Here is a 20958-nt window from a genome sequence, read left to right as displayed (position 1 = left end):
TTTTATTGGATGCTAGACATTGTACATTTTGCTGTGATGGGCATTAGATATTTTTTATTCTTTTTTTCAAGATTATTTGACAGAGATCACAAGTAGGCAGAGAGGCAGGCAGAGAGATAGGGGGTAGCAGGCTTGCCGCTGAGCAGAGAGCCCGATGCGGGACTCGATCCCAGGACCCCAAGATCATGACCCAAGCTGAAGGCAGAGGCTTAACCCACTGAGCCACCCAGGTGCCCGATATTTTTTATTCTTATACTCTTGACCTTTTATCCTGGGTTGCAGGATGATCCTTTCAGGTCCTGCTTTTCAGATTCCTTAGCTGACACCGGAGAGTGTACATCAGGTTGGTGGAGGCGGGGGCTCTTCCCTTCCGTGTCTCCTACCCAGGGCCTCATGAACTGTGCGATTTCCCAGTCCAGTGGGTAGAAATGGGGGTTATCTTAGATCTCATTAGAGCAGCTGGCACTGTCCCTCTAATCCCCTGGATGGTTCTGGGACCCGACACAGCTTCTTCTGCACGCTCTGCTGATGAGTTGAGACCTTCCGTGGATCTTCTGCATCTTCTCTCTATATGGCTCCTGTCAGGTACCCCACCTGCAAGCTCTGGCCACCTGAGCCTCCCTGGGCCCTCCACCCCGTCTTCATGACGTGGGAGTCCAACAGGCCCCACCAGGTCCCCTTCTGGCGCTGCAGCAGGAAACTGTCAAGGCCTTACACTGGGCAGTCGTGGCGCTCGCGTCATTAGCGTCCCCCTCTCAGGAATCACTGTCCTTCACTGCCTGACATCCTTGGTCTCGCAGACCGTTTTTTGCCCACTGTTTGGGAGGGGAGGTCCAAGACTTGTCACGCCATCTTGTTTCTAGGAGACGGTGATGATTTTTTTCCCTCTGCTAGCCCCGGAGAGTCTGATGCAGGCCTTGGAAGACCTGGATTACCTGGCAGCACTGGACAATGACGGGAACCTCTCGGAGTTTGGGATCATCATGTCGGAGTTTCCTCTTGACCCTCAGCTCTCCAAGTCTATCCTAGCGTCCTGCGAATTTGACTGTGTGGAGGAGATGCTGACCATCGCCGCCATGGTGACAGGTACTCCTCGGGGAGCGCCGCTCTTTTGTGTCCTCAGTCTGTCCTGGCTCTAGAGTTAAGCGAGAGCCGAGAGCCGTCTGAAATAGTTTAAGAACCTAACAGAGACTTTGACCAATTCATTTAACCCTTTCAAGTGATAATGAAGTACTTTAACAGATCTAAAAGGTAGAAAGATGAATTATCTTAATATAAAAAAATCAGTCAAATCCAGTGAATTTGTTCATCAGACACTGAAAGAAAAATGTGTCACTGGAAGTGTTCTTCCCTCACAGACTTATGTGTTGCTGTTGCCCATCTAATGACTTTCAGTTTTAATGTGTTCTTTTACTGGCAGCACAGGCCTAAGGCTGCAGCGGGGCCTCTGAGCAGCTCCGGTCTCCGGGTGTCCGCCTGTTCTGACTGTGCTACCAGCAGGGGCCTCGCACTATACCTGACAGAGGCAAACATAAATAGGGACAAAAACATGACAGCTCACCCTAAATCTGATTTCTAAGTGAGCAAGAATAGCGTTTGTTAAAGGAAGTAGACAGGCGCAGTTCCAGACACACAGCAGTGAGCCCCTCCCCTCTGCGTGTTGTGTTCAGGTCACAGGTCTCGTCTTGCTGACCTCGTGACCTTTTGTGTCTTAAAGCTCCCAACTGCTTCTCTAATGTGCCACATGGAGCTGAGGAGGCTGCCTTGACTCGTTGGAAGACGTTTTTACATCCTGAAGGAGATCACTTTACCCTCATCAACATTTACAAAGCCTACCAAGACACAGCTCTGAACTCCACCAGTGAACGTAAGTGAATGCTTGTGACCCTGAGAAACTCATTTCCACTTTTCTTTCCTCAAAGAAAGCCGAGGTGTTCCTCACCCTTCCCTAGCCTTGCTGGTCACCCGGGGTGGAATGGCGCTTGAGACCCCGACCGCGCCCACTGCCACGCGTGTCTGTGCGTGTGGACCTCCAGCGCCCGGCCCGGCCTGCCTCAGAGCTAGCTTGGGTGCACATGACGTGGGGACACAGAGACTTGCATGGCACAGCTTCCACCCCCCAGGGTCGGGGAAGGAACTGCCATCTCTAGGGGCCCCGGGTCAGAGCTGTGCTTCGTGCTTCCCCTAACATCCACATTCACGCCCAGGCGAAGAGAGGATGCAGACGCTCGGAACCAAACCGGCCAGCCAGGCCCCAGACCCCAGGAACGAGTCAGCGGGTTGCCAGGGGGCTGGAGAGAGCAGGACTGGGGTTTGGCCGAGGGGAGGGGAGGTGGGGAGCGGGCGTGTGCCAAAGCTGAGAAGTCCTGGTGCTGACCGACAGCAAGCATAGGAATTTCCACAAGAGGGACCCAGGGGAAAGGGAACCGGAAACACCTCTCCCTGAGTCTCCCTTGCCTGGCTTTAAAGACAGGAAGTGGATCCCGGAGGGCGGACGGACAGAGCAGCGGGCACAGGCTGGGGCCTTCAGAGGCAGCCAGCGAGGAGCTGCCTTCCTGCAAGGGAACCGTCGTTCTCCATGAAGCATCTTTTACCTCCTTTGCTCTGGTAGGATGAAAAGTGAGCTGGAAAAGATGACAGCAGTTCGCATAGCAGTAGAATTAGAGAGCGAGGAGTTAATTTTTTAGAGCTGAGAAGATCAAGTCAGTGGAGCCAGAAAGGATAGGGGGAGCTTGGTGGCATCTTTTTAAATCTTTTTTTTTTTTTTTTAAGATTTTATTTATTTATTTGACAGAGAGAGAGATCACAAGTAGGCAGAGAGACAGAGAGATGAGGAGAAGCAGGCTCCCTGCTGAGCAGAGAGCCCGATGCGGGACTCGATCCCAGGCCCCTGGGATCATGACCTGAGCCGAAGGCAGAGGCTTAACCCACTGAGCCACCCAGGAGCCCCCGGTGGCATCTTTTGAGAACAAGGAGGGTGGGTGCCATTGTTTGCCCAAGTACATGCTCTTTTTGCTCCGAGGAGGTCTGAGTATACCGGACAGGGTCACCCGGGGTCTTCTGCTTGCTGTGTGAAGGCCACATGCATTCCCAGCGCAAGGCAGAACTCTAGGTCCATCTTAAGTAACTACAGGTAGCAAGAAAGCATTAACTTAACCAGGTGACTGAACTTTAATATAATATTTGGAGGGTGCCTGGGTGGCTCAGTCATTCTGCATCTGCCTTTGACTCAGGTCATGATCCCAGGGTGCTGGGATCGAGCCCCACACTGGGCTCTCTGCTCGGCAGGAAGCCGCCTTCTCCCTCCTCCACTTCCCCTGCTCGTGTTCCCTCTCTCGCTCTGTCAAATGAATAAAAATCTAAAAAAAAAAAAATACACACACAACACATATATAAAATTTGCAGCTAGAGCAGATAGGTGAGCTTAACAGAATTCCCCACTCAGCCTAGTAGTGATCCTTTTCTTATACTGAGATATTTTCATGGCTTAAGGGAACTTGTACTGTACACTTTCCCTTCCTAAGTTGAGTAAACGTGGCCCTGAACATCCTCACTCTTAGTACATGAAACAAAAGACAAATATTGATCAGAGACCCCCTCCTCTGTCCCCTTCACAGCTGCTGACGAAGGGTGACACACTGGTCGGCACTAGAACATGCTGTGCCCACAGTTCGGTGGGCATCCAGAACCCCCACGGCCAGAGCAGGTCCCGCCAGCCAGCCCGTGTTCCTGCAGCCTCCTTCCTGCCGCTCACGTACCTCTTTAGGAGAGGCGTGCAGAGGACAGAGCTCACCCCTCCGTCCTGTCTGGACTCTCACCGCTTACAGCACATCAGCTCTGCTTCTTTCCCTCCAGACTGTGTTGAAAAGTGGTGTCATGATTACTTCCTCAACTGCTGTGCTCTGAGGATGGCCGACGTTATCCGAGCTGAACTCTTGGAAATTGTCAAGCGCATCGAGCTCCCCTGTGCAGAACCTGCTTTTGGCTCAAAGGAAAATGCTCTGAACATAAAGAAGGCTCTTCTGTCCGGCTACTTCATGCAGGTGAGTGGGGCTGGCGGCCTTCAGTGTGGGCTTTCCCGAATCTCACCTGTCGGCGATGGTCGGTCTGGAAGCTCTTGCCTAGGATTCTTTTTTGGCGGTAACTTTAAATAAAACTACAAACCTTCTATGTTACTAAAGATTTAGTATTTAAATATACTTCCCCTCAAGGGAATTGAAGGGCTAAGCCAGAGTATGTTCACTTTGTCCAAAAGGACAGGCGGCCTGTTCTCACTGCAGCAGGGACGCTAGGAAAACATGCGCTGTGGCCGAGCTTCAGGTCAGTCCCTCGTCTCGCTGCTCTGTGAATTAGCTCACATTTAACCGGTGACACTAACTCTCAGCCAAGAACTAAAGGCAGTGTCTCATTTGTTTCATCCCCCGAATGAAGGCTGCCTCCTAACGCAGCCGCCTCAACTGAAGCACACCACCGAGGCGGCCATGTTCTTCACGTCGCGGTCAGAGAAGCTGTGGTATTCCCTCGCAAACTCTAAAGTGGTCTTAACAGAGAAAAAAATGACATTTTAACATGAGTTTCCTCATCATGTACAGAAAAAGTAAGGTTCCTCCATCAGTGTTACTGTACTGACTGAGCTAAAACATGCGGCCCAGAACGTGGCAGGTACCACGCCAGCGTTCACGGCCCAAACGTCGCCTTTGCAGCCGCGCTCTTCACACACTGCCTGAAACTGCTGATGTTAGGAATGTCGTCACTGTCTCAAAGTTCTGGGCAAAACCTGTTTGGGGCTTATTTTTTAGGTCTGAAAATAGGAAACATACGTGGCAGATATGTAATTTTCACGATTTTGAACAAAACACTTTGTGGAGTTTTTTTAAAGAAAACATTTTTGTCCATTACCTCCATCTTAACACAAATCTTTTTTCCCCAACGCTGCCTGGTAGATCGCACGGGACGTGGACGGGTCGGGTAACTACTTGATGCTGACGCACAAGCAGGTCGCTCAGCTGCACCCGCTATCCGGCTACTCCGTCACCAAGAGGCTGCCAGAGTGGGTGCTCTTCCACAAGTTCAGCATAGCCGAGAACAACTACATCAGGATTACCTCAGAAATCTCTCCTGAACTGTGAGTTGAACAGAAAAAATGAAGTTCTTTTCAACTCATACTTGAGCAAATGACCCATTTGGCTCTTGGGACATTTTCTGTGAGCTTACGCTGGCCCCAGTTCCAATTTCTGCCGAGCGTCCCTACTTACAGCAGGTCTCTCCGAATGAGTGCATAAATGCCCCTCTCTTTGGGATCACAGCCCGCAGAGGAGCTCCTGGTGTACTGTCGGTGGGGCAGGTGATGCCTGACCCCGGTCAGGGTCATGAGTTTGAGCCCCGTGTTGAGTGTAGAGATTACTTAAAAAAAAAAAAAGTGAACTACAGAACAGAGCATAATACCTCTTAAAAGATATGAAAAGCTGCAGAGAAATAGTGTTTGCAGGTGCAGATCTTGAGGAATGAGCTCAGCCCCCTCTCAGAAGAGATGTGCCACCGAGACCAGGGCTAGTGGGGAAGAGCAGAGAAGGGGAGGTGGGAGACGGGTGGGTACCAGAGGTGCAGGGCTTGTGGGCCACGTGAGGGCCTGGAATTTATCCGAAGCACAGGACAAGATGACTCGAGAGTCTTAAGCAGGAGTAGCATCCTCTCCATACACTTTGAAGGATGACTCCGTGGCTACGTGAGTGAACCACAGGGGCAGTAGTGAGAACGAAGACCAGACTCTTGGTACCACTGCAGGTGTGGGTCCCCTGCACGTGCACTCCTGCCTGGACAGTGATGTTCAGGGCAGGAACCGAAAGTAAACAGAAGGTGGACGGGGAGTGGTTTTTGTTAATAAGACACAGAGGCAAAGAAACCCCCCTCTTATTCACCCAAAGCTCTCGGGAACACCTGATTGGCCTTTCCCGTGTTGTGCTGGGCATCACCCACTGTGTGGCATAACATGAGAGAAGCCAACATATTCTAGAAATGCAGTTGGATTAGTTCCATGAAAACCACATGAAAAAACCACAAGAAGTATTTATTCCGCAAAGGCAGACGGAGACAGAAGAGTTCAAATTAAACACCAGGTCTACAATGAGATTCTTTCGGGGTGGAAGTTCCCACATGTAATGTTTGTAGCTCTCCCCAAAAAAGAAAAAAAAATCTCACCTTTATGTTTTCAACAGATTTATGCAGCTGGCACCACCGTACTATTTCAGCAACTTGCCTCCTAGTGAAAGTAAGGATATTCTCCACCAAGTAATGGATCACCTTTCCCCTCTTTCAACAATGAAAAAGGACCAGAAAATGTGTGAAAAGTGCCCTGAGACTACTGAGCCGAGATGCACCGTCCAGTGACTCTTCAGAACCTTCCACGGAAAGCAAGATGTGCAATAAGTCCCGCTCCTGCCCTGCCCCAGCTGGCCTGAACGTCGTTTCACCAGAGTGAGGTGCAGACATTCAACTTGAAAAAGGACAGCACACCCCACACGAGTCTTGAAAAAAGTAACACTTTGTATATTATTTAAAAATAAAAAATAGAAGTTTTTATTGAGTTCTTTAAATTACGACTCCATGTTTTCCTTCTTACTGGAAAATCTTTTAATCCACCAATCATAATTTGACCAAATTTTTTTTAAAAGCTATTTTGTAAATGTGTCACAGACACAAGTGACAGACCCCTACTTTTTTGTAGAGGACCTTACTCTGAATAAAGTCTGGGTTTTTTTTCAGTAAATCTGAGCTGTTTTCTGGTAATTTTACAAACGCAAAACCACCCCATTACTGTCCATGGGAAACGGGTCAGAGAGAGAGATGCTCCTTCAGTTTATCCATGATTTCGTTCATCCTGTCACCTGGAATCAACATCACGGTTCGCAAGGGCTTCATCGAGACGTCATCAAAGGACCACCTGCCTCCCAGACGAGTGTCACACTCTTCCTGCACTGAGTAGTTAAACTTCAGGACTGCTTTCTGAACCAAAGATGTAAGTTAAAAATTCAGACATCCTCAAGCCAAAACTTATTTACACAGCAGCCAGGAATACTATTTGACATGTTTAAGAATGACAGTGAACAACAACGAAAATAATAGTGAACAGAAGCAAACATGGAATGAAATAAGCTCAAACAGGATAGGCAGGTAGAAGTTACAAAATGCTTACCAGATTTCTAACCTACAGAAGCATGGAGAGCACTGTCCCAGTCCTAAGAGGTGAACAGCAGCTAAGTGACATATGCTACTACCATTTCTAAGCGTTTTTAATTCTGAAGTCCCTCATATTCCTTCATATTCATTCTCATTTAATTCTCAATCTTTCAACAGAAAAGTCAAATAAAGACTTGCAACATTTGACAGTTAATGAAAAGAATGGTCTTCAAACACGGGTGTTTCCCCATTGTCTGGGCTGCTCCCTTGGAATCAAGCCATGTGAAAACGGGGAGGTGTGCATAACCAGGCCATCTTAAAAATCCCATCCAGCCTGCCCTGAAACACTCTGAGGGTGCTCAGGCATAAAAATTTAACTTTCACTATTTACTTCCTAAAAAACAAGGGCAGAGCTGAACCTGTGATACTTCAGTATTTAGTCAAAGGCTTTTTAAAAAGTAGTGATAGATGCGGGCACCTGGGGGCCTCAGTCGGTTAAGCATCTGCCTGGGCTCAGGTCATGATCTCAGGGTCCTGGGATATAGCCCATGTGCAGCTCCCTGCTTAGAGAGGAGTCTGTTTCTCCCTTGCCCATGGCAGCTCATCCTGCTTGTGCTTACTCTCCCTCCGTCTCAAATAAATAAAACCTTAAATTAAAAAAAAAAAAAAGAAAGAAAGAAAAGTAGTAACTGATGTTCTCTAATCCAGGAAAGTCAGTTACCCCTCAGATTTACTTAGCAGGTCAGGGTGAAAAAGCGTATTCTCTGGTATCTGGTTGTCCATCATGGCACAAGCCACCTTTCTGCAAGAAAGTGCCAGGAATCCCACAAGTGGGAGGACATCCATGACCCAGGGCACAGAGAACCATATAAGCCACCACTGGGGAGCAGGGCCTGCCCCAGCTTTCACATTAACCGCCTACAAGACCTCAGATAATGGCTCTCATCTCCCTCAGACTCAGTAAACCAGGACCAACGTCTCCCTCATAGAGTGGTTCTAGAATTACAGATCTTCTAGTGAGCGTGTTGAGTGCCTGATGACCATTCAACGTTCATGGCTTTTCTCCTCCCGCGCTCTGCCCTGGGGGCTGGGGGGCGGGGGACGAACCTGCTGGGGAATGCACTAGGTATGGGGAATGCATCAGCCGCCAGCTGCCGGCAGCATGGACACGGCCGCCGTCCTCCGAGCAGTCTGCCATACACCGGGGAACAGCCGATCCTGCCTGCTGTCAAGAAAATCCTTGTTGACATTCAAACAAATAGATGAAAACAGGACAGTCTTACCTCATAAAAAAATTCTTCCTCTGCATTGGCAAACATTAATTCCTCTTTCTCTTGGTTATTCCCTTTCTTTCTGGAATTGTTTTTTCCAGCTTCCACAAACGTCTTGCTTATCAGAAGGTAGAAGTAACACTTCCCACATGGCTTGTTAGTTTTGTGTGCCTCTGCTAGTTCTTTCCTACAAAGTAGAACAGAGACGGTCTGCCTGCTGAGCCCGGTGAAACCCATCCACAAACCAGAGCACAGGGCAAACCAGTGAGGCCTCTGCAGGGGGAGGTCTGTTATCTCAGGCTTGATGGACAGAGATCAGATCTGGACACTTCTAAAGCCATGAGTTTACCTATGTGGTCCCCTGCACTGTGATGGACTATGGCCGTGTTTTACAGGACGCAGTGGGATGTATCCCTCAGGCGATGCTGAGCTGTGGACACACAGCAAGTAAGCGGAGTCTCACATTTATCAACATCACTGCTCTGCCTCTACAGATATTAAAAAAGGTAAGAATCTGGATTTTTAAAAACAAATGTTTAACAGAGCATCAACCAATGTCATTAGAGCATGTGATGACCAGTCTCCAACCACTAGAGCCCAGAACTATGACAAGTCTTGGCATACTGCAGAAATGGCATGACAGGACAGATTCCCCTAGATTCTAGAGGAGTCCGTGGAGTGGCAACGTAGCCTTCGCAAAACTGTGCATGTCCCTGTGCATCTGGCTAATCAAAGATGTAAAGACTTCAGCTTTCTTTAACAGAAGACCTGGAGAAAGCACATCACCCTCCTGTGAAACCAAATAAACAGGAGCGCCAGTGGATCAGGAAAAGGGGAAAAAAGCAAACCGAAGAACGGCAGCTGGGCATCGGGGGAGGGCAGGGTTGAGAGTAAAACCAGAAAGCAACGAACCCATTCAGTGGGAACCCTGAAGGTTCACCTGTCCTTACATGCCCACCACCGGCTAGCGGGCACGCAGCACCACGACCCCGGAGTAAGGGCGTCCATCTGGATTTCCAACCTGCTCTACCCCAAAGCACAGCAACCCCAGTCCTTAGCTCTTCTTAACAATTAAACTGTTGTAAACCTAAAACCCCTGCATTAAGTAAGTACAACAGGGGCACCTGGGCGCCTCAGTCTGTTGAGCTTCTGACTCTTGGTTTCGGCTCAGGTCATGATCTCAGGGTCATTTTAAAAATACAAAAAAACCCACAAAGAAGTAAAAACAGCAAACCCCAAAACACAAGAGACACAGTATCAGGACTGCTGCCTCCTTCGTTACAAAACATCCCAGTGGAATTGAAGAGCTATACCGGTTTGTTACTGGACTAACTGTTCGGCACTGTGTCCATGTCACAGAAATCTGGCAAGGGGATGACAACTTTAGACCAGTAGGGGGTAAAAAGCCTATATAAACTCATCTGTGTTTATATCCTGCACACCTGGTAAGACTGTTCATACTGTCACAAATCACGAAGGAGCCTGCTGTCAAGGGACATGTCCCCGGGAGGAGGTGGCCTCTGCTCACTGGAGCCATAAGGCTGCCAAGATGGCGGGTGGTGCGCTTCCTGCCATCACTGGCTTGAAAGCCCCGCATGGAGCCCCCCACCCCCCGCCGCCCCACCCCCCACCCACCCCACCCCCACCCCAGCACAGCCGCCGCCGCGCAGAGGCACACAGCGCAGGCTCTTACTGGAGCTGCTGATGCATGGGCAGCGCGATCTGAGGAGGGACATTGATGAACCTCTCGCTGAGGAGCAAGCCCACAGGCTTGGAGGTGTCGTTCAGATGTGCGTCCAGCTGTTCCACCAAGCCCTTCCCACAGCTCTTCTCACAGGAGCTCAGGATCAGCTCTTTAATCTGCTCAGCACACTGGGTGCCCTAGGAAGCCAAGACAAGGTCGCTGTTCAGTAGAGGCCACACCAGAAGCAGAAACCAGAGCGCTATCACCTTCTATGGAACCGTGAGGGCAGTCCCCTGCCACCTCCTTTAAAGCCCGCCTGTCCTCCCTGCTGACCGCTCAAGCATCTCTCAGAGTCTCTACACCTGGTTATTTACGGTCCCACAGGCAGTGGTGACAGCGAGACATCACACAGAAGAATAGCAATTCCAGTCCGTCTTGTAAAGACAGATGCGAATAACTGGAAAGTTCACAAAAAACCTGAAGGTGAAGTTTGATATGAACTTCTTCTGATGAAAGTAAACAGCTGTTTTCCCCTTTTTATTAAAACTCATCGAGGGACGCCTGGGTGGCTCAGTCCTTAAGCGTCTACCTTCAGGTCAGGTCATGATCCCAGAGTTCTGGGATCAAGTCCCGCATCGGGCTCCCTGCTCCGCAGGAAGCCTGCTTCTCCCTCTTCTATTCCCCCAGCTTCTGTTCCCTCTCTCCCTGTGCCTCTCTCTGTCTAAATAAATAAAATCTTAAAAAAAAAAAAAAATTCAGCGAGTCAGTAGAGATGAATGGGAACATGAGTGAAGGTCAGAACTTGCTGCAGGAAGCAACGAAGCCTCACGATGAAAGGGAAGAGCCACAGGCCGGCAGAGCCACCAGCTCCGGGGCTGACACCAACACAAGGACCCCAGTTCTGGATGGTTCTCTACACCCCAGGGAGCCAGGACTTTCACGACAGAGATCATTCAGCAGAAAAACACTCTCATGTTAAAAAAAGATTACAGTGGGGCGCCTGAGTGGCTCAGGCAATGAAGTGTCTGCCTTTGGCTCGGGTCATGATCTCGGGGTCCTGGCATCGAGCCCCCTGTCAGGCCTCCTGCTCAGCAGAGTCAGCTTCTCCCTCTCCCTCTCTTAAATAAAATCCTGAAAATAAGATTACCATAAGGCTTCACAAAAGCACACATCCTTATTGTTGTTAACTTCACGGTCTGATCAACAGCACCACCACCATGCACTGAACAGAAGTGACTGGGGTCTACGGCACAGGTACTCAGATGCCACCAGTGAAACCAACCTTTCTTTCGGTTAGATTTAAAAGACTTATGAATCCAAAAATCTCCTCTTCATCCACATCGCCATCGCTGTCTTCTGAAACATCCGTTTGCTATTTTAGAAAGAAAAAGAATTAAAACCGTCTGTCTGGTTGGGAGGAAGCAGAACACCAACTCACACTGCAGTTTTCAGACACTTCCGTGGCTGCCGTCGCCTCAGGGAAGCAGCGTACAGAGGACCGTGGGCCTTGACCCCACCGGCTCACCTCTCTCGGCTCTGCTCCCCCTTTCTACATGCAGGTGACTGCTTCCTGCTCCAAATTTTCTTTACGCTGGATTCTCAATATATTACCAATGCAGATGGGATAACACCTCTTGAGATCAACGACTCCTGCCTTCTCAGTGACCTGGCGCAGGCCAGCCCCGCTCGGTCCTCCGGGGGGCCTTCCACGCACACGCCCCCGAGCGCAGACCAGTCCTGAGCAGCGGGGAGAGCGAAAACGCTTGAGCACCACTTCCTCCGACCACGCGAACGGAAGAGGAAAGGAGGGCAAGAAAGGGAATGAAACAGGAGCAGAGAACTAAAAATGAATGCTGGGCTCCAACGTGAACTTGCGGACTCTACTGACAGCCCCTGCCCTGGGCCTTCCCGCTCCTTCCACCTCTTCCTCCATGTGGCCTGCCCAGGCTGGTTCGGGCTGGGCGCTCTCACTGTGTCCCCAGCACCTGGGACGGCAGGGACCCACAAGTGTCCCGTGTGTGTCCCTGACACTCTCCCGCGAGAAGGGACTGACACGAGCTCTCGCTGCAGCACCACTGGCTCCCAGCCGGACAGCGGAAGGAGCAGGGGCGCTCTAGGTGGCTCTAGGCGGCTCTGGGCGGCCAGGACGTCAGGCCGGTGGCTGAAGGGGCCTGGCCTCACCGGAGAGACCTGGGGAAGTGGCTCCTGGATGTAAGGCGGCACAGCCACTGACGGGGGATTGGGCCAAGGGGCTGCCAGGCTCAACATCTCTGCTGAGCCAGGCCGTTCAAGACCACCAGTTTCTTCCTGCGGAACAAGGAAGGGCGGTGGCCGCGGAATGGAACTGTGTGCCAAAACGAGAGCCGCTGCAAGCGCCAGAAGCAAGAGGAGGCCCGGACAGAGCAGGACAGTAACGCGGCAGGACACAAACGCGACGCGTGAGAGCGCCAGGGCGTCTCTGCTCAGGAGGAGATGGAGAGAAGAGAACACGTCCACCAGCCCCTGTCCCTCATGAGCAAACGGGAGACAGACGTCCTGCACCTCACAGGTCTCCCACCTACTGTAGCAACATACGCGCAGCACCGCAGAGCGCCAGGGGAGGAAAAGGGACCCCGGGTGCTGAATCCTAAGCAATCCCCCAAACTGGGGCACCGGGCTGGCTCAGCCGGAGGGGAACGCGACTCTTGATCTCAAGGTTGTGAGTTGGTTGGGCAGAGAGCTTAGTTAAGAAGACAAAGAAAGAAAAGAAACCCCCCAAATGGTCACTGGGCTCACAAGCAGTGAGCATCCCCCAGGGCACGCTCCCCGTCCTCCTTAACCAGTGACCAACCCTCAAAGCAACACGGCAGGCGGCTGCCTCTCCGTGGAGTCGTGGAGTCGGGGTCACAGTCCCATCAGCCTCACCCGTGACCACATGCCCCGCAGCAAGAGCCCCGCCCACGTGACCCGTTCACCGCCCCCTCCCACACCCCTCCCACACCCCCTGCCACACCCCTGCCATCCCTCCAGCCTCTTGGTTCAACACAGTTCCCGGGGACTTCAGGCCTGAGCGACTGCACCTCCCACCCCACCCCGAATCTCGCTCTACACAACCCACAGGTGCAGTTCGGGGCCTCCCCCTGCCCTTCCCCTCCACAGCCCCAGGATCCGCCTTCTCTGCAAGAGTCCCAGAGGCTCTGGTGGAAGTTCTGGGGAGTCTCTCTCCTACGTACAGAGTCTCTGTGGCTGGGACACGTCAAGGACCTCTGTGGAAGCCAAAAGCCGTTAACTGTCAGGGTGAAGTTATTTGTGTCATTGTCCCAGTGAAGACTGAATCCCCCCCCCACCCCCCGGCCGCTGACAGCAAAGCTCGTCCAAGAAAAAAAGTGACAGTTTCTTATTGGACGGTCTTAGAACACGATTAGAAGGTGGAAGAGAGGGTGCCTGGGTGGCTCAGTGGGTTAAAGCCTCTGCCTTCAGCTCGGGTCATGATCCCAGAGTCCTGGGATCGAGGCCCATATTGAGTTCTCTGCTCAGCAGGGAGCCTGCTTCCTCCTCTCTCTCTCTCTCTCTGTCTCTGCCTGCCTCTCTGCCTGCTTGTGATCTCTGTCAAATAAATAAATAAAATCTTTAAAAAAAAAAGGTGGAGGAGGGTCAGTCACGTCTCCTCCACACTGAGGAGGCACCTAGGACGGAAAACTGAAGCCAGCCATGCCACACCATTCTCACTCAGGCTGTCAGTGACAGAGGGATCGCGCAGATACGCAACCCCAGGGCTATGTAGGACTGCCCAGGACTCACCCCGCAGCTCTCCTAGAGCCCGGGGCACCGTGGGGAGGTCTCAGGGTACTTATCTAAGGTGGGGCCTCTTTAGGGAAGATCAGAACAAGCCTCCCAGCATTCTGGTCAGGGCATGCGTTAGCCTCCCTGGGGCCAAGAGCACAGAGCCCACAGGAGGTCCCGGCACGAGCGAAAACAAGATGGAGTCAGTGTGGTCAGCATGCCTACAGATACCATCAGCTGGAGAGGACACGTGTCTGGTGAAAAGGGGCCTGCTTCTCCCATGCTCTAATAAAAGAAAGCTACTGGCGGTGCTACTCCCTTCACTCTGACATTTCACGCCATGAGGTTTAGCAACAGGGATGCCAATGACCCTATCCAACAGTTCCAGAACCTCAGGGGAGTACTGGTGGGAAGAGCCAGATCGCGGTGTTGAGGAGAGGAGGCAGAGGCTGCGAATGCCAACTTTCTCGAGACCTGCGGCTCTGACAACAAAGGAGGTGGCTCAAGGTGTGGCTGTGAGCGCGAGCTTCAGACTGAAGGGCCACTGCTATTGCACCGTGATGCAGACAGTGCGAGCTGGGCGGGGCAGGCCGGGAGGAGACCAAGCGTGGGTGCCGCCCCTCCAGCACTCACCATGCCCCGAGGCTCGGAGCACCCTGCGCTCAGCAACTCCTGCTGCTTCGGAACCCCGGCCACGGCACGAACAGGGACCAGGACCACCCTCGTTTCCAGAAGTGGATGCGGAAATGGACCAAGGTCACTGTGGCAGATTCTATTTTCCACAGATGGCCGCTCCAGCTCCAGCTCCACGTTCTGACAAAGAAGTTTGTCCCTCCTCCCTCCGAGTGGTGGGGTCCGTCCCTCTCCCCTCAAGCCTGTGCAGACCTTCATGTCTGATTACGAGGACAGCGGAAATACAATGTTGTGCACTTGTGCCTGGTTCTTTGGGGCTGCTTGCTCCTGGAACCCAGCCACTGTGTAAAGGGGCCCGCCCCGCGGAGGAACGGAGGCCCCTGGCGCACAGTCCCAGCGGGGCTTCCTGTGAACAGCCAGCACCAACCTGCTGGTCACGTAAGCCATCTTGAAAGTGAATCCTCTGGCCCTCCACTGACCCTCTCTAGCTAACGTGACATGGAGCAGGCAGGAGTTGCCCTCACTGAGCTGTGTCCAAAAAACCCAAAGAAGGGACCGTTGCTATCCTAGGACACTAAACCGAGGGCAGGAGGCCCAGAGAGAAAACCAACAGCACCATCAGGAGCAGCAGGGGCAGGACTCACCCTCCTGCTGTGCCTCCTCCAAAAGCTCCCTCTGGTGCTTAATGCCACTTCCTTCCAGGTCACCCATGCCCCCAGCGTGGCCACCAGCATGGCCCCCAATAGCCCCTAACATGGCTCCTTTGCAGACTCCGCCATTGACTTACTTCCCCAAGTAACGGGGGACACTGCTATGAGCAGTGTCCGACCCCACCCTCCATCCATCCGCTGAGATAGCCCAAATCCAGCCGCGCTCGCTGCCCCCACCTCCCCGGTATGTATTACCTGCTAATCAAACTCAACAAGTGCACACCCAAACCCACGCTGCTTCCTGACCCCCTCATCCTCCATGTTTGCTATCTTGGTTGTAGGAGCCAGACACGTGGGAGCCACCCTTGACTCCTTTCCCCTCAGTCAGACCAGTCACTCACTATGCCCCATCATACCTCATCTCCCAAATAGCTCCCTTCTCTTGCTATCCATTGCCAGCCCCAGGATTCCTACACTCAGTAATCTTGGAAATTACTGGAATGGCTTTCCAACCAGTCTCCCTTCCTCCAGTGACACCTCTTTCCAGTTTGAGCTCCTGGCCTACCAGCTAAACATCAGGAGGATCTTAACAGGACAAAAAAATAATTTAATCAGAACAAACATAACTGTCCTGCTTACCTTTATCACACTCCCAATGTGGTTCTGTTGAATTAAGAGATCCGTTAGTTCTGCCGTGTTCACAGGAGCCTTCAGGAAAAGCTAAGAGGAGGGAAAATAAAACTTATTTTAAATGAAAATCAAAGCGTAATTTTTAATAAAACTTCTAATATCCATACTCAAACAATTAAATATCAATGATGAAAAAGACACCCCAAAAGAGCGACCCCAGGAGGAAAAGAAAAGCCCAGAAAAATCGAAGCTCAAGGAAATCAAACTGAAGGGACAGTCAGGGGTAAGACAGGACGTGTGGGGGAGGGGAGGAGAAGGATGGACAAAAGGCCAAAGAATGTGGTGCCTGGACACTGGAAGCTCTGAAGGGTAAGACCAAAGCCACCGTACAGGGGTGAGGACTGTGTAGAAGCAGCAAGCCCGATTCCGCAGCACCAGCTGGTGCACTCAGCGATGGGACTACGGAAGAATTCTCCCGCCCCACAAAGCTGAGATAGGAGTGAAAACCAGTGGAGTAGGTCAAATAATTAGCACATGAAAAGGAAGGTATTTTAGGACACAGGGCACTTATTAACATATGAATTGGAGGCTCAACTGGGGAGTTAGCCTGAGAAGAAAAGAGAAACTGTCCTTCCTTCTCTGCAGGGTAGAGGAATAAGAATGGGAATTCTAAAATAAAGGAGGAAATCTGCCCTAGCTTGTGTGGAATGGCCTGGATTTTCTAAGGAGAGATTTGTGCAGACGGGGTAAAGACCATACCTGCTGTAGTAACTTCTTAATTCCGTCATAATCCTTCTCGGAGATGGAATAAGCTTCAAATTCAACATTCACTTCCTGTAAATAATGATGTGGGGAAACAAAGGCAGACAAAAATTATTAAATTTCCTTACTTCCTACAGCCTACTAACAAGTCCTTGAAACAGGCAGAGTGACATCCCTCTAGGGACTCAACTGCCTTAATACTTTGCTAAGAGCAACAGGCAATCTTTGCCCAAACCCCAGAATCCTGTAAATCGACTTTATCATATAAAAATTCCTTCCAAGGGCGCCTGGGTGGCTCAGTGGGTTAAGCCGCTGCCTTCGGCTCAGGTCATGATCTCGGGGTCCTGGGATCAAGTCCCGCGTCGGGCTCTCTGCTCAGCGGGGACCCTCTCTCCCTCTCTGCCTGCCTCTCCATCTGCTTGTGATCTCTCTCTGTCAAATAAATAAATAAAATCTTAAAAAAAAAAATTCCTTCCGAAACTTTCTTTATCTCTACCCTCCCTCTCCAAGATACACGTTGGCAATCGCATATGACCCACAGATATACATCTGAAGGGTATCGTGACTCAGGTTTTATTAGACGGCAATAAATGGCCTTTTCCCAACAGTAGTTAGCCCCTGCAAGGTCCTGGAAACCTTGCTTCCAAAATTCCTGAGAGACTCAGTATATCCCTAACCCCCTCCCAACTTGAAAGTATATAATGTGCCACTCCTCAGGACCCAGCGCTGCTCTTTGTGCCCACAGGTCCTGTCCTTCTGCTTCAATAAAACCACCTTTTTGCACCAAAGAAGCTGTTGGCATTTTCTATTCTCTGCTTTATGGAGAAGAAACAGAAAAACAACCAAGTATTTTGAATGGAACAAAGAGCAATAAAGCAGAGAAAAAATATGTGAAGATGTCTCAGGTTCTCCACAGCATTCTAGGCTCAAGGTCCCAGCCCCTTCCTGCCCTCGGAGGTCCAAGGTACCCTTGCATCCTTACCTCAAACTCCCCATCTTCTGAAGCTCCCTTCCAAGGGTCACTGTTACACACAAGAAAGAGTCCTAACCACATGGCCACAAGAACTTAACATGCCTAGTGCTTTTCTTCTCATCGTTTCAATACTCTGACCTATTTCTTGAAGTTCTCGTATCTACTTTCTATCCCCTTTCTGCCTGTTGCCGCAAAGCCAATCACCCTATTTCTAAATCAGACTACACACACACACACACACACACACACACACACACACACACGTGCATGCATTTCCTTCCTTATATACATAGCATCCCTAAGGCAGATTTTGAATTTCAAATATAATTCTCATAGATTCATTCATCACGGTAATGAGCTGTGGGTGAGTGAACATCTCAGAAACTAAAAGCCCCATTCGAATAAATAAAGGAATCAGGGTCCACCGAGTGTAGGGAACGCCCTGAAAGGCCCTGAAAGCCCTAAGAATTTCTTCAGTCAAAAAAGTAATACATTTCACCGGTAAACACTACAAGAGACCAGAGATTACAGGTTGGTAGTCTTATTAGCCACCCCCCAACTCCTACTCTTCAGAGGTTACTATCAGTAGTTAAGTTAATCTTTCAAGGGGTTTTGACATATAATCAAATTTATTTCCTGTTTCTTTCCCCTACAGAGACTACACTACACAGACTGTCTTCACTTAACCTGCTGTGTATCCTGTCTTAACTGGTGATAACTCTTAACTTCAGAAGGATGATGTAAATATTAAACGACTTGGGGTGCCTGGGTGGCTCAATGGGTTAAGCCTCTACCTTTGGCTTGGCTCTGGTCATGGTCTCAGGGTCCTGGGATTGAGCCCCGCATCTCTGCTTAGCAGAGAGCCTGCTTCCTCCCCGCTCCACTGCCTACTTGTGCTCTCCCTCTCTCTGTCAAATAAAATCTTTTTAAAAAAAATTAAATGAGGGGCGCCTGGGTGGCTCAGTGGGTTAGGCTGCTGCCTTCGGCTCAGGTCATGATGTGTGTCCTGGGATCGAGCCCCGCATCGGGCTCTCTGCTGAGCAGCGAGCCTGCTTCCTCCTCTCTCTCAGCCTGCCTCTCTGCCTACTTGTGATCTCTCTCTGTCAAATAAATAAATTTTTTAAATTAATTAATTAATTAATTAAATGAGTTAATACAATGTGCACAAAGCCTGGGAACATTATTATTAAGACTGAAGAATAAATTCTTTCCATTCAATTACTGTATCAGGAGATGTGCACATTTTTAGTTTTGACAATTACTGTCAAATTGCCCTCCGAAGACATTGCAAATTATACTCCCACCAATAGTACACATGCCTGTTTTCTTACACTACAGCCAACGACCATTCTCACACTATTTTTTAAAAAATTTTTATTTATTTGAGAGAGAGAGAGAGAGAACAAGTAGGCAGAGCAGCAAAGGGAGCGGGAGACCGAGAAGCAGGCTCTCTGATTAGCAGGGAGCCCGATGCAGGGCTTGATCCCAGAGTCCTGGGATCATGACCTGAGCTGAAGGCAGATAGCCAACTGAGCCACCCAGATGCCCCCTCACTGGAGTGGGACAGACTATCCATGTCAACGAAAACTCTGATTTCTGTAATCCAAAATTAGCAAAAGAGCCCATTAAAGTGAGTGCTCGCTTCGGCAGCACATATACTAAAGTTCTAAGTGAAAAAAGGTGAGATCACATTCAAGATAAGGGGCCAAAGTCAAGAGCTGATTTCTAAGGGAAAGTTCTGTTCAAAAGATTTACCATATACCCAGGCCAGTCTGAGCCCTAAGCCTGAATCATGTTTATAACGGATTTGACTTCCCCTCAGTTTCTCTTGCTTATTCTGTTGTGGCCACATTAGCTACCTTTCTGTCCATCAACCAGGAGGTCTTTGGATTTTCTTATAAATTAAATGAAAAGTCAATGGAGTGTTCTGAACAGGGAAAAGAGAACAGACCTACATTTTAAAAAAGATCTCTCTGGAGGCGCCTGGCCAGCTCAGTAGGAAAAGCACGTGACTCCCGTTTGTGCATTTGAGCCCCACACTGGCCTTAGAGGTTACTAAAAAATAAATGAACTTCAAAGTACGGTATTTAGCATTCCTGATATCATATAATAAAATGAAATCAAAAGATCTCTCTGGCTACGGGTGTAGAGATGGTACAGGAACAAGAATGGAAGAGAGCAAGCCACTTAAGTGACTGCAGGAGTCCAGCCAAGCGATGGTGGAAGCAGGTACTGAGTCTGCTGGAGAATCCATGATGAAAAGTGTCTGGGTACGAAAGTAGAGCTAACAGATTTATTGACAGACTGTGGGATAGAAAGTAGAGCTAACAGATTTATTGACAGACTGTGGGATATAAGATGCAAAAAGGGAGGAATTAAAGTTAGTTACCGGGTTTGTGGTTTGAGCAACTTAGCGAATACGGGAACCATTTACAGAAATGGCAAAGATTAGGAGCTGGAGCATGAATTGCAAATTCTGCTTTGAACCCATGAAGGTACCTACTGGGCACACAGTGCTCTGAAGGATCATTCAGTCCTGATAATTCATTCAACAAATATTAAGCACCTGCAAGGCCAAGCAGTATGGTAGGAGATATGCTGGAAAAAAGGATCCCGGTTTTCTAAGAACCCACCTCCAGGGTCGGTGCGTGGGGCAGGGGCAGGCGCCCGGAGGCAGAAGATACAGCTTAGCCGGGCTCTCGGAAGGAGGGGAAAACACCGCAGGATGAGGAGCACCCGGGAGACGCTCGACAAAGCGGACCGAGGCGGCCTTCGAACAACGGAAAGAGGGCCGCGGAGAGTGAGGCAGCAACAAGCACCTGGCTGCAGGCTGGGCTGAGACTAAACTGCAGCCCCTGCTGTACGGCTCTGGGGCTTTTACAAAAGCCACCGAGAAAGGGGCAGCGGCGGGCGTTCCCGGAGAGGTGGGCGGGGCCGAACCCGCGGGGTAGGACTTGGGAAAACAGTGGTAAGAACTCCAGTGGCTGCAATGTGTGAGACTCAGGTGGAACCCGAGCAGGGCACTCTTATCATCCCAGTTTCTGCTCAGACCCCGAGGTACCGGCCGTCGCTCCTCCGAGCAGCTCACTCACCACACGGCTCTGGCCGCCAGAAACTTTTTTCCCAGACATAAACGAAACTGGGGTCGCGTGTTTTCTCACCTCGTGGATGCTCTCGTCGTCTTCATCCTCTTCTTCGTCACTGTCTTCATCGTCTTCGTCCTCATCCTCCACTTCATCTTCCTCTTCTTCCTCGCCGCGGTGGACCGGGACGCCTGGGGCTTGCGGAACCCCACTTCCCACCGCACGCCGCTTGGGCCTGGACGCCATGTTGCCGGCCTCACTGCGCCTGCGCAACTGCCACGAGCCCGCCCTTCCGGACACGCCCACACAAGCCGCGGCGGGTGTCAGGCGGCGG

At 50.5% G+C, this 20958-nt stretch overlaps 2 protein-coding genes and 1 long non-coding RNA gene across 4 annotated transcripts in view; 1 reads left to right on the top strand and 2 right to left on the bottom strand.

Moving 5' to 3' along the window:
- The window catches only part of DHX32 (DEAH-box helicase 32 (putative)), a 56367-nt gene extending 49774 nt beyond the window's left edge, over positions 1-6593 (top strand). For both annotated transcript variants that reach the window (XM_032313680.1, XM_032313679.1), the window contains exons 8-12: positions 895-1086; positions 1718-1867; positions 3856-4043; positions 4944-5125; positions 6216-6593. In XM_032313680.1, coding sequence (XP_032169571.1) covers positions 895-1086; positions 1718-1867; positions 3856-4043; positions 4944-5125; positions 6216-6387 — 884 coding nt within the window. In that variant the 3' untranslated portion in view covers positions 6388-6593. The remainder of the gene's footprint in view (positions 1-894; positions 1087-1717; positions 1868-3855; positions 4044-4943; positions 5126-6215) is intronic.
- On the bottom strand, positions 4171-6222 carry LOC116573530. Its single transcript, XR_004278863.1, has 3 exons — positions 5597-6222; positions 5256-5403; positions 4171-5123 (listed from the first exon to the last, which is right to left on the bottom strand). It is a non-coding gene; the product is annotated as an uncharacterized LOC116573530 (long non-coding RNA).
- A 158-nt stretch (positions 6594-6751) lies between the features above and the next one.
- BCCIP (BRCA2 and CDKN1A interacting protein) lies at positions 6752-20921 on the bottom strand. Its single transcript, XM_032313682.1, has 7 exons — positions 20703-20921; positions 16566-16640; positions 15816-15896; positions 11414-11503; positions 10141-10328; positions 8460-8634; positions 6752-7002 (listed from the first exon to the last, which is right to left on the bottom strand). The coding sequence occupies exons 1-7, from the start codon at positions 20868-20870 to the stop codon at positions 6832-6834; spliced, it is 948 nt and encodes a 315-aa protein (XP_032169573.1). The 5' UTR covers positions 20871-20921; the 3' UTR covers positions 6752-6831.
- Between the last annotated feature and the right edge of the window lie 37 nt (positions 20922-20958).

Source organism: Mustela erminea, chromosome 14 (genome assembly GCF_009829155.1).
Source record: "Mustela erminea isolate mMusErm1 chromosome 14, mMusErm1.Pri, whole genome shotgun sequence".
Classification (NCBI taxonomy): domain Eukaryota; kingdom Metazoa; phylum Chordata; class Mammalia; order Carnivora; family Mustelidae; genus Mustela; species Mustela erminea.
The sequence above is the reverse complement of the archived record's forward strand: the minus strand, read 5'-3'. Positions and strand labels throughout refer to the sequence as shown.

What these genes read in the sequence shown, in the direction of transcription:
- BCCIP (XM_032313682.1), bottom strand. Translation starts at nt 20,870, where the DNA reads ATGGCGTCCAGGCCCAAGCGGCGTGCGGTGGGAAGTGGGGTTCCGCAA. An exon ending in TTAAGAAGTTACTACAGCAG is followed by an intron (nt 15,897 to 16,565) that starts GTATGGTCTTTA and finishes CCCTCCTCTTAG; the next exon opens with CTTTTCCTGAAGGCTCCTGT. An exon ending in CCCATGCATCAGCAGCTCCA is followed by an intron (nt 8,635 to 10,140) that starts GTAAGAGCCTGC and finishes TCTACTTTGTAG; the next exon opens with GAAAGAACTAGCAGAGGCAC.